This window comes from Mastigoproctus giganteus, chromosome 2 (genome assembly GCF_048544385.1).
Source record: "Mastigoproctus giganteus isolate SK-2022 chromosome 2, ASM4854438v1, whole genome shotgun sequence".
Classification (NCBI taxonomy): domain Eukaryota; kingdom Metazoa; phylum Arthropoda; class Arachnida; order Uropygi; family Thelyphonidae; genus Mastigoproctus; species Mastigoproctus giganteus.
This window is the reverse complement of record NC_143576.1, coordinates 159,727,425-159,744,928: the sequence shown is the minus strand read 5'-3', so window position 1 is coordinate 159,744,928 and position 17,504 is coordinate 159,727,425. Positions and strand designations below refer to the sequence as shown.

At 40.5% G+C, this 17,504-nt stretch overlaps 1 protein-coding gene across 1 annotated transcript in view; it reads right to left on the bottom strand.

Annotated features, from left to right (window-relative positions):
• The window catches only part of LOC150089701 (uncharacterized), a 394,377-nt gene that overhangs the window by 319,705 nt on the left and 57,168 nt on the right, over positions 1-17,504 (bottom strand). The window contains exons 2-3 of the mRNA XM_090389604.1: positions 4,269-4,406; positions 3,728-3,837 (exon numbers count right to left, since the gene is read on the bottom strand). Of these exons, the coding sequence (XP_090245730.1) occupies positions 3,728-3,837; positions 4,269-4,406 (248 nt within the window). The remainder of the gene's footprint in view (positions 1-3,727; positions 3,838-4,268; positions 4,407-17,504) is intronic.

The following is a 17,504-nucleotide window of genomic DNA, read 5'->3' as shown; positions in this document are numbered from 1 at the left end:
CGACAATAAGAAAGGGAACAGGACACACACACGCACAGAGGAGAAGAAGATTAATTAGATATATAGGCTGAGCTGACAGTGGCTCCAGAAACATAACCGGGGAGCGGGTTGAGAGTATTTTCCCCTCATCTTGAATTAGCCATTTTTATTTGCTTTTAATGGCATCGCTAGAGACAGAGAAAGAGTATATGTGTATGTACAATGAATTCTGGGAGGTGAGAGACAGAGAACGAAGGCATAAGCAGATAATGGAAGTTGAAATCATACAAAGTAGAATTGGGCACATCGGAAACTAATTGATGTCAGATACATTGGATCGATTGACAGTTGCCATGGTTACTGAGATAAATCTGTGTTCCCATGATTGCATTTGGTACGTGAAGGGCTGGGATAAGAAAAATAATATGACGTGGCTACTAATTGGATGTTCTTCAAGAACTGCTTCTACCTGAAGCGTATTCATCGCCTGACTCAATTGTGGTTTTCTGAGAAATTATTAATATTTTCCCCCACCCCGAACAATATTAAGATATATTTTATAGACAGGATCTCAACATCTCAATTCATCCACAAAAACCGTGTTTTATTGATGCGTTAACGAACGTGGAGGCAAATTACGGAGCACCGGAAGGGTAGAATTATATCCACCTAATTTTTAGACGGTATTGTTAATGGACTAATTAGTTATAAAAACCGTAATCAAAATAGAGGTGAGGTGGATAAAACATTATTTGTAGTAGCAATGATTAAAATAAATAACAGTTCGAGGATTGGCTAAATTTAAATGGTAATTTCTCGCGCTGCTTTCTCTCAAGAAAGCAGCTTCAATGCCTACAAAACAATGATCTGTTCGGAACCAATCATCCTTTTTAACTTGCATGTTGTGAGTCGGCAATCCATCAAAAGCCTTGATGAAGATTAAAAATATTACGTCACCCGACATGTTATGATCAGTTTTAATCTTGAACTAAAGAAGTGCTAATATCTCCTCAGTCCACAATATGGTGCTAAAGAATAGCTGGATGTACTCGTATATAATCCAGTAAGTTTGATTTATGCGGTAGGAAAGATCAGAGTCTGTGGCTAAAGATGCGATTCAGGATTACCTTGACATGAATAGTATATTGACTCGATTTCAATATGGGTTCGTTAAGGGAGAGCTCAAAGCCTTACCAATCTGGCAAATTACTATGATGAAATCATTAAAAATGTGTATGTAGAAGAAGTTGGAGTTACTGGTAAGATCCTAGGCTGGATCGCAGGCCGGATAAAAGATAGGAGATAGATGGCTATTAATTTTTAGAATGAAAAAGTGTAACATATGGGCACCTCAAGGTTGGGTGTTCGGTCCTCTCCTCTTTCTAATTTTCATAAATGATATCGACGAGGGTATTCAAAGAAAGCTGTCAAATTTGCTGATGACGTGAAGGTGAAAAGGTTGATTAACAAATCGAGCATGGCCATGATGCTTCAAAAAGACTTGTATTGGTTGCATACATGGTCCGAAAATTGGCAACCAAAGTTTAATATTTCTAAATGTAACTCCCCCATCGAACAAGTTTTTTTTTTTTTTTTTTTTTTTGGTAGTTGTTGGCGCATCGGCTTCTGTGGCCATAATGCACCTCCCAAGGTTTTTGCAGTACTTTGATCCAAGCCAGAAGCGGGATTTGAACCAGCGACCTTTGGGTTGCCAGGCAGGCACTTTACCCACCCGGCTAGCCAGGTCGGCCATCTAAAAACTGAAATAATTTTAAACATCTAGGGAAGATCTTCACAAATAATAATGACCAAGGCAAAGAAATTAGAAGCAGAATCGGTATGGCCAAAGAGGCATTTAGGAAGAACTCTTTATTGCATACAAAACGCACATGCCGTACACAATACCCTTCACGGCTACAAGCCAAGAGTGTTTAGAACTTCCTCTGCGACACTAAACTGGATTTCCAGAAAAGACATCGAATGGCCAAATGCTACACATGGAGCACCCTCCTATATGGAAGCAAGACCTGGGTCATGCGAAAAGCGGAAATCAGGATACTGGAAGACTTTGAGATATGGACGCTGAGAAGAATGCTCAAAATTCCATGGAGAGGTTGGAGTCGCCCACCAATGAGCGGGTCCTTAAGATGACAAGGATCACAAGAGCACTACTAACTACAATTACAAGGAGGAAGACTGCCTACCTCGGGCATATAAGAGGCCTTCAATATGACCTTCAGAGACCAATCCTGCAAGAGCAGATTAAGTGCAAAAGAGCAAAAGGAAGACAAAGAAAAACGTTGTCGTGGCCAAAGACCCCCTGTCAATTCTTTGATAACATGAAAGAATGGACAGGGGATCTTTCGACACAAGAACTTTTCACAAAGCAAATGTTAGAGTTGGCTTCCAACGTTCAAATTGAACACTGAACCTGAAGAAGATTATGTAAAGTTATGCATCTGGGGAACAGAAATCACGTATTTCGGGGAAGAGGAGCTAAACGTAGTTCAAGATGAATGCGACTAAGGAATTAAGATTCAGTCTGACATGAAATTTTCCATGCATTGTACAAAAGAGACGGCTAGGTAGGCACATGGTGTCCTTTCCATAGTTCATAGAGCCTTTGCTAGTAGGGAGAAGGACTTAATTATCCTTCTTTACAAGGCGATAGTTAGACCCCAATCTGAAATATTGTATTCAGATCTGCAGACCGCAAAAAAAAAAAAAAAAAAAAAAAGACATAGAAAAGGTTCAAAGAAAGGCCGCCAGTTTATTGATGAATGCAAATCAGTGCACATGCGAAGGTCGACTTAGAAGGTGTCGATTGCAAAGTTCGACAACCGGACACCTAAGGGGAGACCTAATTGGGGTTTATAAGGTATTAAGGGGTTTGAGTAAAATGAACGAGGAAGGAAACAAGAACCAGGGGCACAAATGTAAAATCTCAAGAAATAAGAGAAAACCGCATTTCATGCGGTTCGCTTAAGAGCAGCGGGTTATCGAATAGTGGAATCATTTTCTCCCCAGCTTGTCAGCGGATGGGTCTGGCTAAATTCGAAACGAAATTGAAAGATTATCTTGTGGGAATGGAAATAGTATAATCTGATTTGTTTTGTTATTATGATTATTTTATTTTATTATTAATCTTTTCATTTTTTCAGAAAAGTCCATGTCCTTGAATCATTTTGCATAACTAATATTAATAATAATCTAAATGTAGTTATAACCTTCTAATCAAAGTAATAACAAGAAATTCGTGCTAGCCCTCGTTAAAGAACTTAAAATTATTAATAATACCTACGCTAAAAACAATATAATCAAACAATATAATAAAAATCCAAGATACCAAACTGACAGTATATCTCGAACACTGTTCAGGGATAGGAGTAATGATGGCAGATTTTTCCACTCTGGAGATAAAAGCTCCTTGTCAAAGATAACCCTTATATTAGAGAGATTTGCATTAATCAAATTCACTATAAAAATTTAGAAACTTTCGGGAAAAAGTTTATCGATTTTCGTGGATAATTCGAACACATATTTCCTACTCCTCCTGTTTACATTCTACACCGGATGAAGGCTTAGGAGTTGCAAAACATGAAATTCAAAAGAGGTTTCTTAATCAGGAAGAACAGAAAATTGTTCGTGGGAAGATAACTAAATCATCCTCTGATTGCTATCGATGAACTTCTTTTTCTTAGGCTTTCTACGCAAATCAAACATCACAGATTGATTAATTGAAACTTACTATGCTGGCATCCTTCTTCATCCCCTTGACGGCACCATCCACTACAACACTTGTACGCAGTGCGATACCTGGTTTCGTAAGACTGTGTGTAGCTAGTGTAATAAACAGTCCTGGAAAAAAAAAACATTTATTATTTATTTCTGCAATCAGATTTTATCAGAAATAATTCACGAGGACATGCGGCCAGTTATTATAAAGATAGTAAAGTGTGACATCCAAATTAAATTGGAATCAGTTTGTTATTTATAGAAAAGGCACTTTTCCTTAATTGTGGACATTCAGGACTGTAGTTCCATGTGGCATTTGTAATCCCCCCTCTCTTAACTGCCTTTGTTGAATAAACCCAAGTTGATTTGTAGAAATTATGGTAACTTCTATGTTACCATAATAGCCAATTCCCCTTAATTACATATTACGTATTTTTATTTATTCATTGTTTCTAATTTCCTCATTTGCTTTACTTTTTTCCTGATATTAGTAAATATATTTATTCATGCGCAGTTTTTATTCAAACTTTAAAAAAAAAAATCGAATTCCCTACCTTGGTTCGTATCCCACACACCAGTTGTTGTGAGTGGCACAATTTGGCTTCCACACTCTCACCATCTGTGTATACGCTCTTGTACATGGTTTCTTTACCTTCACGAGATCCACCTCTTGATACGGACAAACGTGTGGCCTGCAAAGCCCAAAATAATTCTCATAAGAATAAAAAAATGAAAAAGAATTAAATATTTTGTAATCGTTTTGAAGTTAATTTAACTCAGTTCAGGACTGACATTTGTATGGTGGTGCATTAACTCGAAATTAATGTGGAAAGCTGTCATTTCATGTGCTTAAAATGCGGTAAATATATTCACTGTGTCAAATACATCCAAGTATTATGTTTATTATTAATAGCTGGAATAAAAACAAGACCGAAAAAAAAAAGGGAGAAAAAGTTTTCCATTACGTGGCATCTCTTTGTTTCTATGACAACACATGCGAACGTCGCCATAGTAACAGAAACAGGGAAGATGATGCAACAGACGAGACCCCGACTCATTACTCACCGGTGATGTCTTAATTAGGGGGAGACATTAGAAGCGTGCTGAGTATCGAGATAATGGAGCATAAGATTACAGCTTAGTCGGAGATTATTGCCTGGCACGTGAAGGCAGACATACCTGTATTAAGGGAACGGATAATTAAGTCCCTCACAGTTCGCATAGCAAGTTGACTGCACGTTACAAGATGAAAGTAACTTTCGGGGCCTGAGACAGTGTGCCTACTAAGGAATTTGAGATTACTAGAGTCGACTGCAATATACTTTACAGCCATCGATTAACATAGAAACAAATTGTTTTCATTGGCAGAAAGTTCTGCTTTTTTTAAAAATTCTTATCAATTCTGCTACTTTAAATTCGTTATTTAAAAGTTAATTATAAACAGGTGGCGTTACTGGAGTCAAATCGACAAGTGAATAAACCACGCTTTATTTTTAGCGGCTAAAAAATTCCCCTTGTTCCTTGCATAACTCTCGATTTATTTAGAAATTACCCAGCTGAAAGAAAACGTACTCGTGCCAAGTATGACGAAACCCTACATACCTACAGGTAGCATGCGCACAAACACGTTGTCATGCCAACAGCCCATTGTTAAAGTCAGCACTCAGAAATATTTGGCTATAGTTTTATGGTGCGAACAGTGTTTGTTACTCTTATAATACCTTCCCTGCAGTTTATTTTTTCCTATCAGATGCCAAAGTCCACAATATATTATTTAACTACGGTTTTGAATTGCTGTATTTAAGACAAAGTAAAATGAAGAAGAAGAAGGGTCAATTCATAAAGTATGACGTGTATTCATTTGTTACAGTTACACGCTACTAGAATTAAACTTAAGCAGAAGGCGGAAGTGCTAAGTTTTAATTAATGATAACGTGGGGAATTCAGATCAGGAGCCAGCAACCGAGCTAAAGGAAAGGAGATGAATCACCTTAGTAAATGCATTCATGCAACGGGTCCCGGGAATATTTGTTTCCTAGCCAATGTTACGCATTTGCCAAGGGCTACCTCTGTGATGGACTAACGCACTAAATTTTTCGAGTACCTAAACGTGAGATGGATATATGACAGCTGAATGTCTTAAACTTTTTATTGTACAAAACAATGGCGTCTTCAGTGTTTCTAACTTGCAAAAGTGGGTGGTCCGGATGCAGCATTTAGGGGTGTACTCAAGAATTAAGTGAGTACAATAGCGAAAAGTATCTGAGGACTGTTCCGTGGTAATCTTTCACGAGTTGATGGAATTCGCCGGGCTCGCTTACGCAATAGACCACGTGATCAGCTATCGTTCGTCACATGCTTTAATATTTGTTTTAACAGATAAACGAGAGGATACGCAATTGTTAGTGAAAAGACGAGCACGTCAAACCACTAACACTTCCGTCAACATACCTATCGCTGGCGCGCGAGGAGGGGAACCCTTTAAAGTACTGACGTTTCCAGTTGCCAAGCAGGACACAGGTCATTGCAAATTACCTCCGGGGATGAAATATGCGACCTGGAGGTCAGTGACTATCGTCTTCGATTACCCTAAAGTAGATATAATAACAGATGTGTCGAGAGCGCCATCTCCTGGAGAATATCTCAGCTACAAAAATGTTATCACACGTGATAATAGTAAAACTTTTTTTTTCTCCAAAATACTTTTTTTATTTTTTTAATTTAAAGAACGTACCGAGAAATTCTATTCCTTATGGTGTTGATCTGTAAATACTTAGCTATATATGTTCTTAAGCTTTTGTTTTTTCGCAACTTATTTCTGTCCTGGTCATTTTCACCAATTGACTCTGTCATTCTTCACAGCGTTGTGGCGTGTAATGTTAATACGGAACACTGATTTACTACACACAAGTGGCTTTTGTTCCAGGAATACTTTTTAACTAAGGGTAGTTCCCCCCCCCCCTTAAGTTTTACTAGGTGGTCCACTTGACGCTTTGATTTTTCATTTGCAACCTTTTATGGGAACATTCGTGGGTTTTATTATTCCGACAGCCGTGGACTGCAACTTAATTCCTGCTTTTTTTCCTCCCCCCATCAGATATGTAAAAATAGAGTTGAATTATATTATTATGCTTTTAAATAAAGTTTTCTTAAAGGGAAAGCTTCAAGAAATGTCATAACTTCTATTTTCGTACTAAGCCACGTCGTTTGCTTTGACAGCAAAGAAAACACATTACGGGAAAGGGTTAACAGATATCCTCTTTATGAGACGACAGTGAGGAATGTTAATCCGTGACTTTGTGGCACATGTACACCCTCTCTGCACATTGCTGGGGTCAGGGTTCAACAAAGAAATTATTGTCTCATCCAAGCTTTTTTAGCGCCGCACTCTTTAGGGGACTTTTAAGCTCCTTTGTTGCCAACCACATTTTTAACAGCGTGTAGGTGGATATGAATTGATTACAACTGGAGGGGTAGGGAGTCACTGATGGGAAAGGCTTCCAACAATTCACCGTTTTTGGAAAGCAGCAAGGCATGACCTCCTCCTAGTAATGCTGTCATTTAATGGTAATTATGAGGTGTAATGTCATTTTTGGCACTCCTGGTCAATTTACCTAGAAATGGATTATTATTCTTGCATTTTAACGAGAAATAAATACCAGGAACCGCTATTCTAAGAGAGGACTGGACCAGAGAGATCTTATACTGCATGATAGGAGGAGTTAGAATTCAAAGAAATTGTTTTGCCAAACATTTAAGGGGCGCAAGAAAATTTAGTAAACAGCGGAGGGATGTGCACAATTTTTGTTTCTCTCAATTTATTATTACTGTATTATTTTAATAAATAAAAAAAATAATTAATTAATAAAAACTTATTATTTGTCTCAACGTTAAACTTTGATCATCACATACCAGTTCATAAATAACAAACCATACCTCTTTTGTAATTATGAATGATACAGCAGACGAACCAATTCTATTAATTAGAATGCTAATCGGGTTATATATATAAAAAGATCATTCCACGTAGATTTGGCCAGTGCTGCCATCTAGCGGATCTATGATGAATGTTCCGTGTCTAAGGTATCGCTTGGGTTAATTCGTAACAGGACATGTGTGGCCGATCCTCTTTTCCTATTGAAGAAAGGGATAATCTTCTATTGTCTTTAATAAGCCTCTTCCTAGTCCCTCCACGAAATAAGAAACGTTTTGAACAACAAGATGAACAATAATTCTCCAGTCCTTGTCTCAGTTGACGTCGGCTGTAACTGTAAAATTAACTTTTACTCAACTACGACGTGTCGGCGTCGATTTATCTCTGCTGGGGAGTACAATGACCTCCACGGGCGTGTTAATAACAAAGGTTCACACTTTCGTCATTGAAAGTTGTGGAATGTCATTTGCGAACGCAGCAATTTTTCTTGAACTGCACTCTGGCCTTATTCTTTATGGACTGGACCTTCTTTATTAATACAGTATTGTTACAGTAGCCGACGTTTAATTAAATTAGATAAACAAAACTATTATAATACGTGGGATTTAATAAGACTGTATTGGTACACTCTATGCCCAAGAGACTTTCATTTTTTTTTTTTTTGTTTATACTTTGTACAATTACGTACATACATTGCATAATTTTATATTATTATAATACGAGGTGTATAAAGACATAGAATTTAAAATACAAGACCATTGGTTTGCGAGCTGGTATGGGGATAAAGTTGTTTATTGCCCACAGTACAGGACATCCCCATATTAGCATCGTGATATCGGGGCCTCTCTTGATAGTAATTTCACAGACTAGTGGATAATCTGAAGAGTACGTGTCGAGTGTTCCCCACGTTCACGTAACCCAGGTCGACTTCTGCAGTGTTGGGCACCGCTATGTCAATCAGGTAGGTAGCCTTTTCCTACTTGTCCATAAGGGTTATGTCCGGTCTGTTGTGCGGGATTGTTGTTGTTGTTATTATTATTATTATTTTAGCCATATGGTGCAAGGAAGCCTGAGGCTTATGATGCACAGCCAAAAAAAAAAAAAAAAAAAAAAATTTCCGAGTTACCCTGAGAGAGAGAGAGAGAGAGAGAGAGAGAGAGAGAGAGAGAGAGAGAGTCAAAAGTAGAAAGGAATCACCAAGAAAGAGAAGAATGATGATATCCAGCTGAGGACCTTGGGTGTGCCAAGCCCATACTCACCAGATGTGAGCCCATCCGCTATTAAGGCGCGGTTCCAGTAAAGCTTATGGGGTTTGGATTTCTAGTACAGCCTGGAGTTCATACTTGCAATATGGCACACTTTCTTTGATCAACTGGTATTTCCCCGCCAACTTCTGATGTATTATCCTGGCGAAATGGTCGTGTCTGTGTGTGTACTCCGTCAGGGTGATCACCCTTGCATCCTGTGGTGATGTGTTTGATCCTTTATAGTCGACATGTATCATTTTTCACTCTGGGTTCCTTGGCAATGTATTTTCTAAAGGTACTGGTGTTGATTACCTGGTCTTGGATAGCGAGCATATAAATTCTTCATTGTCTGGGAGGAGGGTCTTCGTGAGCCATTTTATCTATGTGGTATTGAAGAAGATCATTATAGCGTCTACCGTGGAGCGTCTTTATGACCCATCTTTTTAGCTTCGTTTTTTCCATCTGTGCTGGAGGGGGCTCCTCACTTATGAGTGGGGTATGCCTCTTCTCTTTCTTCCCTATGGCCTGTTAGAGTGGCACTGTGTTTTTCTCGAAGTAATCCTCCAGATTCTCTATGCTTTCTTTTGTTGCTCGATTAGGTCTATCAAGCCCCTTCCTCCTGCTTTCCGGGCCATGGTCTGTATCTCTACGGACGACTTCGTGTGTTGTTGACGACTCTTGGTCATCATTGTCCTTGTCTTTCTCATAATATCCTCAAGCTCGGTGTTAGTCCATTCCATGATTTCGAAGGAGCATGTTAGCACATGGACTGCATAATTTTTAGTTTTAACTGGGTTCTCTACATTCAGCTTTGCTTTGAGCAAGCTTCTGAGTCTCTGATTGCATTTTTCGATTAAGCAAGCTTTAATCTCCTCGTGCTCTAACTGCTGTGCCGGCATATTCCCCAGTTATTTATAGGTCTCTCTCTCTCTCTCTCTCTCTCTCTCTCTCTCTCTTATTATTATTATAAAAAATCCTCTCCTTTACGTGATTTTTTCCCATGACAGGTACTGGTACCAAGTGTATGTGGTGGTTTTCTGTAGTTCCTGGTGTTGATCACTTGATCTTGCATTGCGTTCATGAATTCTTCGGTCTCGGGAAGAGTCTTGTTCATAAGCTAAGCGTTGGAAGTCATCTTATCTATGTAGTCTTGATGTAGGTCATTGTAGTGTCTGCCATGGAGATACTACAATTCTTTGCCCATCTTTCTGTCTTTGTTTCTTCTGTATGTATCAGTGTGGTCTCCTTGTTGAGGTCGAACTGAGTGTGCCGTTTGTCTAGCTTTCTTATGGCTTCGGAGATTGTCACTGTATTTTTCTGGAAGTAATCACACAGGTTCTTAATCGCCTTCTCTTGTTTATTGAGGTAAGTCAATTCCCTCCCTCTTTCTTTACGGGCTATGGTCAGTATCTTGAGGACCAACTTCGGGTGGTGTTGGCGGCTCTTTGTTATCATTATCGTCGAGATCAATCTTGTAATCTCCTCCAGCTCGGTGTTAGTCTAATCTATGATCCCGAAGGAGTACGTTAGTGCTGAGACTGCGTAAGTGTTTATGGCTGTGACCATGTTCCGCCATTAAGCTTTGATTTTAGCAAACTTTTCAGTCTTTAATGGTATTTCTCAGTTAGGCGCGAGTTGATTTCCTTGTGTTCTAACTGCTTCATCATCTCCACATATTTGTATGTCTTTCCCTCTGCCATGGCTTCAATCCCTTCACCGGTCTTCGCTCACATTTCGGTCTTTCAATCTAGCGATCAACCCACGCAAACGTGTTTTTTTTTTTTTTTTTTTTAGGTCCTAGCCACTGAAATCTCAGGAAACTAGGTGGCAGGACCTGCCAGAGTAAACTACAACTACTGGGTACCTGGTCTCCCTCCACGGGGCGAAGTGTGGGCAAAGTCGGGCCACAGCAGGGGTCTGGCGGCTAAATGGCCACAAGAACAACGGTACACATCACACACCTCAAGATCCATATACTTTTAAATCTCTGGCCTTTATAGTGCACTGTATCACACCACAATGTAAACTACGCGGAGATGGGGGAAACCCCTGGTGCCGTTTGACCCTAAACACAATTTACACCGGTCTTCAGCTGGTATTTTCGTCTGACGGGTTGTCTTTGATCCAATCTATGGATATTGCATATGTCTAAGTCAAATTGCATCTTGATATCAGTGCTAAACTCTGTGGTGATCCGGAGTAGATGTTGGAGTTGATTCTCAGTAGCGGCATTGAGTTTGATGTCATCCATGTATATCAGGTGACAAAGTGTGTACTGATTATTCCTCCCTTCTTTTAAGGTATATCTGTACTTGCTGTTATTGAGCATGGTGGACAGTGGATTGAGTGCTAGACAGAACCATAGTTGACTCAGGGAATATTCCTGGAAGATTCCTATTTTGATGGGTATTGATCTGGTCGTGATGTTCTCGACCTTGCGGTGGTCCTCCATTTTTTCCACAGTTGCATCCAGGAAGTGTGCCAAGGTCGGGTTGATTTTGTAAATCTTATGTGTCTCTATCAGCTAGGTATGGGGCAAGGAGTCGAAGGACTTGCAGTAGTCGATTTAGGATGTGTACAGATTTCGATGCTTCTTGTTGAATTTCTCCATAACTGCAGCGTGAATGGTCAATTTCTTCTTGATCCTCTGCTCATCTGCCTGCATCCCTTCTGCTGCTCGGCCATGATGTTCTGGCTCTCAAAATGGTTTGATATCTTCTTAGTTATGCAGCTGGTCATTATCTTATACATTGTTGTACTTATTCCTCCCGAATCTCCCATTCTGTCATCTCTTGTAAGTTCTTGGTTATCTTCTTTTCTAGAGCTATCCAGGGGACACAGCCGTTTCCCCCGAACTCCTCCAGTACCTTCTGGTTGGGGATCCGTTGCCTTCGTTTTCCTGTTGTCAAGTTTTTCCTGTAGAAGGCCCTCTGGTTTTCATCAAATATCCTATTGTCTGTTTTCCTTTGGGCACTCGCTCTGTAACGGTGAAGTCTCCTGCTGAGTGACAAGCGTTTCTGCTTGTGGACGTCAAGGTGTTCTTCAATCCTTGCTATCTTCTGATGTATTATCCTGGCTACCGGGTAGCACAGTGGTATCGTCACCGTCCTTCCCCACACCGGGTGGAAAAGGCTCGGGTTTGAATCCCGTCGATGACGCGAGGAATTTTGATGGGCTTTTTTCACTCCGTGGCTGAGTTAGTCGGTCTCGGGCGTAAATAGCAAGGTTTTTTTTTCCCCCAGAAACTGGGGTTTTTCGTCCAGCAAACAGACAAATCGACCATAGAACATACGCAATTAACAGACATGGGACACAGCACGGCAGATGAATTTAATTATTCGGGTGGCCTAAATATAATAGTTTTTTTTTTTTTTTTTTTTGGCTGCCTGGTCGTGTCTACGAGTGTACTCAGTCTGGGTGATCACCTTGCATCCCGCAGTGATGTGTTGGACCGTTTCTGTGGCCAGATTGCACCGTCGACATGTGTCATCTGACACTTCCGGCTCATTGGCGATGTATTTTCTATAGTTTCTGATGTTGATTACCTGGTCTTGGATGGCAAGTATGCTTCAGCCTCGGGGAAGAGCATCCCGCTCGTGAGTCATTCATTGGAAGCAGTTTTATCTATGTGGTCTTGATGGAGATCATTGTAGTGTCTTCTTTGCCCATCTTTCTAGCTTTATTTGTGCCGTCTGGGCGGGAGGGGACTCCTACCTTACGTTGAGTGGAGTATGGCGCTTGTCTATCTTCCTTATGGCCCGATAGAGTGCTGCTGAGTTTTTCTGAAAACAATCCTTCAGGTTAACTATCGCTGGTTTTTGTTGCTCGATGAGGTCTATCAGGCCCCTTTCCGTGATTAACAGAATCAGGGAAAGGATACTAACAGAAGTAGAAAAGTAAATATAGTTATCCCCGTAAAAATTAATTACTAAGATAACTTTACAGAGCACATAACAAACTTATTTTACGTTCTCTAAACTTGACCTTTCAATTTAATTATCACTGTATAATATTTATTTCTCTTGTCCCATATACTCTTATTTAAGACTTTTTTTTTCTCTCTCTCTTCCTGTATGTACGAGTATGTATCTGCTTACGAGGGATACCAAGTTCACTAGTCTTAGATAACGGTACATGGGAAGCGTGCACGGACTGTCTAAGGCTAACGATACTGCATTTAATCTAGGAGTTCCTTCTTTCAATACGATTTGCATGGAAAAACTAAATGTTAATTGCGGATTTCTTTTGGCACGATTTTCATGACATTTGGAATTACTCGACAAATATTTTTAAAAAGTTCAAATATAAAATTTTATGAAAATCCGTCCACTTGAAGTCCCTCTGCTACATGCGAACAGACGGACGGACATGATGAAAACAACAGACGCACCTAACAATGAAATGGAAATAAAACTAAGCAATAAAGCAAAAATTGACAACACAAATTCTTTGTCATTTGAAGATCTCGTGCAAGCAACAGTTAAATGATAGAATAATAAAAAAGACAAAGCTGTTTGTTGATGTGGAATGCGCGCCACGGGTCGTCATTCTCACTGAATATCGAGACACGAGAAAGTGAAACAGTACACTCGGAGCTCGCGTCAGAGGCTATTTTAGACGAAACAAACAGAATGAAGAGTGTTAAGGTAGCCATGTAAACGTCGTCATCTCAGTATGTTGGTCATCAACTCTTAAAAGTTCATTACCATTTTAACGACCCCTGCCTGTCTCCAGACGTAATTATACACAACTCGTGCAAGTCACGCCTTCTCCTGGTTGGGCAAACGTTCAAAAATGATTCCAGCAACAGCTCAACACACTTAGAAGGCTGATGGCGTCAAGTTTGAACACGAAAAAAAAAAAAAAAAAAACTACAAGGGGGCGGAAATGAAAAGGTTTTTCTTCTGTAATCGTAATCTTGGGTTGTATTCAGCAAAACAGGCTCGCATTGAGCATGGGCTGGATACCTTCCAGTACGCTTCTTAGTATTCTAATAATAATTATTGCCAGAAACATTTTAGCTATTTTTGAAATAAACATCCTTTCTATGTCACCAACTACCAGGTCGAAACATTAGATGAAGGTGAAAGATATCGCACACAAATGCCAGCGAGAAGCAGTGACAAGGCAAACGGATGCACTAACCTCCCCATGAAGCAAATGCAGCATCAGAGGCAACCAACAAACTAGAAACGTTGTTTGGTATTAATTAACATTTAGAATGGTTTACAATATCGAAAAATGGGTAATTATCTTTGAATACATCATTCAACGTGAAAGATTTTTGGATTATGGCAGAATACGAAATAATCTTTCCATATTCGCCCTTCAAATTTGCAACGTGGTAATGGATGAGATGGAGACAGAGTGAAATAATATTTTCACTCGATATGTGCCTACAGAATTTTCTCTCTAAAAATTAGATGGGGGGAACGTCTTCTTTGTCCTGTCCCCATGTAACATATGCAATGCGTGTGGGTGGATAGCGAGTTTACCAAAAGGTCTCTATCTCATCCTTTACCACGTTGCAAATTTGAAAGGCGAGTGAGGGAGGCAAAAAAATGTCGGGGGAGTAGGGAAGGGGCAATGAGGAGGGGTGGGTGGTTTTGGCGAGAACCGCGACCAATTATAAGACTAGTTATTAATGTTCGCCTAATGTCTTACAAGACTGAGTTATTGCTTAAACAACAGACGTCCCGCTTGTAGCTCCAGAATAGATGGTGTCTTCTTGTAACTAGACGGAGGCGGCTACGGGGTCCGCCCCTAAGGTGATGGTGCTTATCGGGCTGTTTCTAATTTTGTAAGATAATGACAGATTATGTTTTGAATAATGAAAGCAATACTCTCTCTCTCTCTTTCTTGCTGGGACCACAGGAATTATCCATGTAGTTCACCACTCTTTAGTTTCCGATAGGTGTCGCATTCGTTTCTAATACAGATTTCCACATTAGGCGTCTGCATTTCAAATATTATTTCGGCCAACTATATTTTCCACCATTCGAAAATTTTTTCTAATATAAAGAAATATAAGAAGCCCCACCCCCCGCCATCTTATTTATTTTGTCTGGGTCATTGAATCCATTTTCAAATTGCCCAACAATTGCTGATTTATGATGTCCTCCATTTACGGCATTGCTAATAACGCTTGGATTTAGCGAGTTCGTATTTAAAATATTTTCTTCAGTGGCGTTCTTCATCAAAGTGTTTTCAGCTTTCAGTTATTCGACAAATAAATATGAATTATTCCCGTGTACGTTATCTTTAAGAAATTGCCATCTACTAGAAGTAAACATGAAATGAAAGAGTGATTGTTCCTCGAGCACTGCAGTCATCAGCTGAAATTGTCGGCATTTCAGAAGTAGTTTGAGCTGAATTGCACGAGTCCCCTGTGTTGTGGAGGGACAATGGAACAAAGGGAAAACATCAAGTTTTGTGCTTGACTGGACAAAAGCGCCATGGAAACGTTTCAAAATGATGAAGCAATTGTATGGAGAGAACTGTCTGTCTTGTGCACGTGTGTTCGAGTGGCATAAACGCTTCGCTCATGGAAGAACCACTGGAAGAAGACAAACATCGGGACCCAGGAAAAACGGTTCGAACGCTAGAGTTGATTGAGAGGGTGCGGAAAATTATTATTAATGATCGATGTGCAGTGCTTCGAATGATTTCAGATCTGTATATTAATACGGAAATCATTCTACAAATAATAACCGAGGATTTGAAAAAAAAAAAAAAAAAGAAAAGGTCTGTGCACGGTTTGTTAGCACAAGGTCGACTACAGTCGCGAGTTGAACACTACAGAGAATTCATTGAGGCCGCTGAAAACAAAACCAACTTCCACTCATCCTACTGGAACAGCACCTAACAACCTACTGAACATTTAACTCAAAAAGATACGAAATCACAAAAGGTTTTTGGATATTTTAAAAGCGTTTAGATTATAAAATTGTGCTGATAGGATACTTGGTCTCCCGCTGATGGGACGGCAATAAGCGGAAAGAGGTAGCGTTATTAGAAAAGTGTTGCTTATTTTTAAGAGAATCACTTAGAAAGCAATGCTATTTCTTTTTCTCCTTGGGTATTTTTTTATGAGAGTGATAGTTAATCGATGTAATTCGATATTCAACATCAGTTTTGAATAGTTAGTTTAACCCCACAGACGTAACACAGAAACAGCAGAAATAGATTGGAAAATGGCTAAAATGGAAGTGCGTTTAAAACAACAGGAAGCAAATACACCTATGAGCCAAAACATTATGACCACATATCTCATATGATGTTGGTTCTCCACGCGCAGCCAAAACAGCTCGTATCCGGCTAGGCATGGACGCTACAAGATTTCTAAATGTGTCTTGTGGTATCTGGTACCAACATGTAACCAGCAGATCCTTTAACTCCTGTAAGGTCCGTGGTTGAGACGTCGCAGATCGGAGTTGCTATTCCAGCACAAACCACAGATGCTCGATGGGATTGATGTCTGCGGAATTTGGAGGCCACAGCAATACCTGGAAGTCTTCTTCACGTTCCGTGAACCAGTCTCGAACAATCCGAGCGGTGTGGCATGGCATATTATCCTGCTGAAAGACGTCACCGCCAGAGGAGAAGACCGTTGCGATGAAAGGGTGGACCTGGTCAGCAGTGATGTTTACGTAGGTGGTAGAAATCAGAGTGCCGGGCTGGATGATTGGACCCAGGGTATCCCAGCAGAACATCGCCCAAAACAACAAACCGCTGCCACCTGTTTTCGTCCCACGGTGCATCCGGGCGCTATCACTTCCCCAGGTAAACGATGCACACGTACCCGGCCGCCCACATGGTGCAACAGGAAACGTGATTCATTGGAACAAATGATCTTCTTCCAATCATTCAAGGTCCAGTTTCGATGCTCGCGTGCCCATTGTAGGCGCTGCCGACGGTGAACCGGTTAGCATCGGCACTCGGAGTGGCCTGCTGGTATGCAGCCCCATTTTCAGCAGGGTTCGATGTACTGTATGTTGTGACGCATTACTCCCGTCACCGGCATTCCAATTACCGGCGAGTTGTGCCACAGTCACCCTTCTGTTGCGACGTACCATCCGGGAGAGCCCTCACTCACCTCGATCGTCGATGAGCCGTGATGGTCCAACACCTCGCCGAAGTTTCGTGGCTTTTCCCTCCCCGGACCACTTTCGGTTCGTACTAACCATGGCTGACCGTGAGCATCCCACCAGCCGTGCTCTTTCGGATATACTGTGAGTCTTCGTGGGTAGCACAGTGGTATCGTTACCGTCCTCCACACACCGGGTGGAAACCTCCCCACACCAGGCCCGGGTTCGAATTCCGTCGATGATGCGAGGAACTTTAGTGGGCTTTTTTCACTCCCTTGCTGAGTTAGTCGGTCTCAGACATAGATAGAAAGGTTTATTTCCCCAGAAACTGGGGTTTTTTCGTCCAGCAAATAGGCAAATGGACCAGAGAACACAAGCAATTTACAGACAAAATACATATACGGATATATATTAGAAATAATGAGTGGACCTAATGTAATAATTTGATTTTGATTTTTGACCCAGTCGTCTGGCCATTACAATTTGGCCTTTGTCAAACTCGTTTAAGTCCGCTGTCTTTCC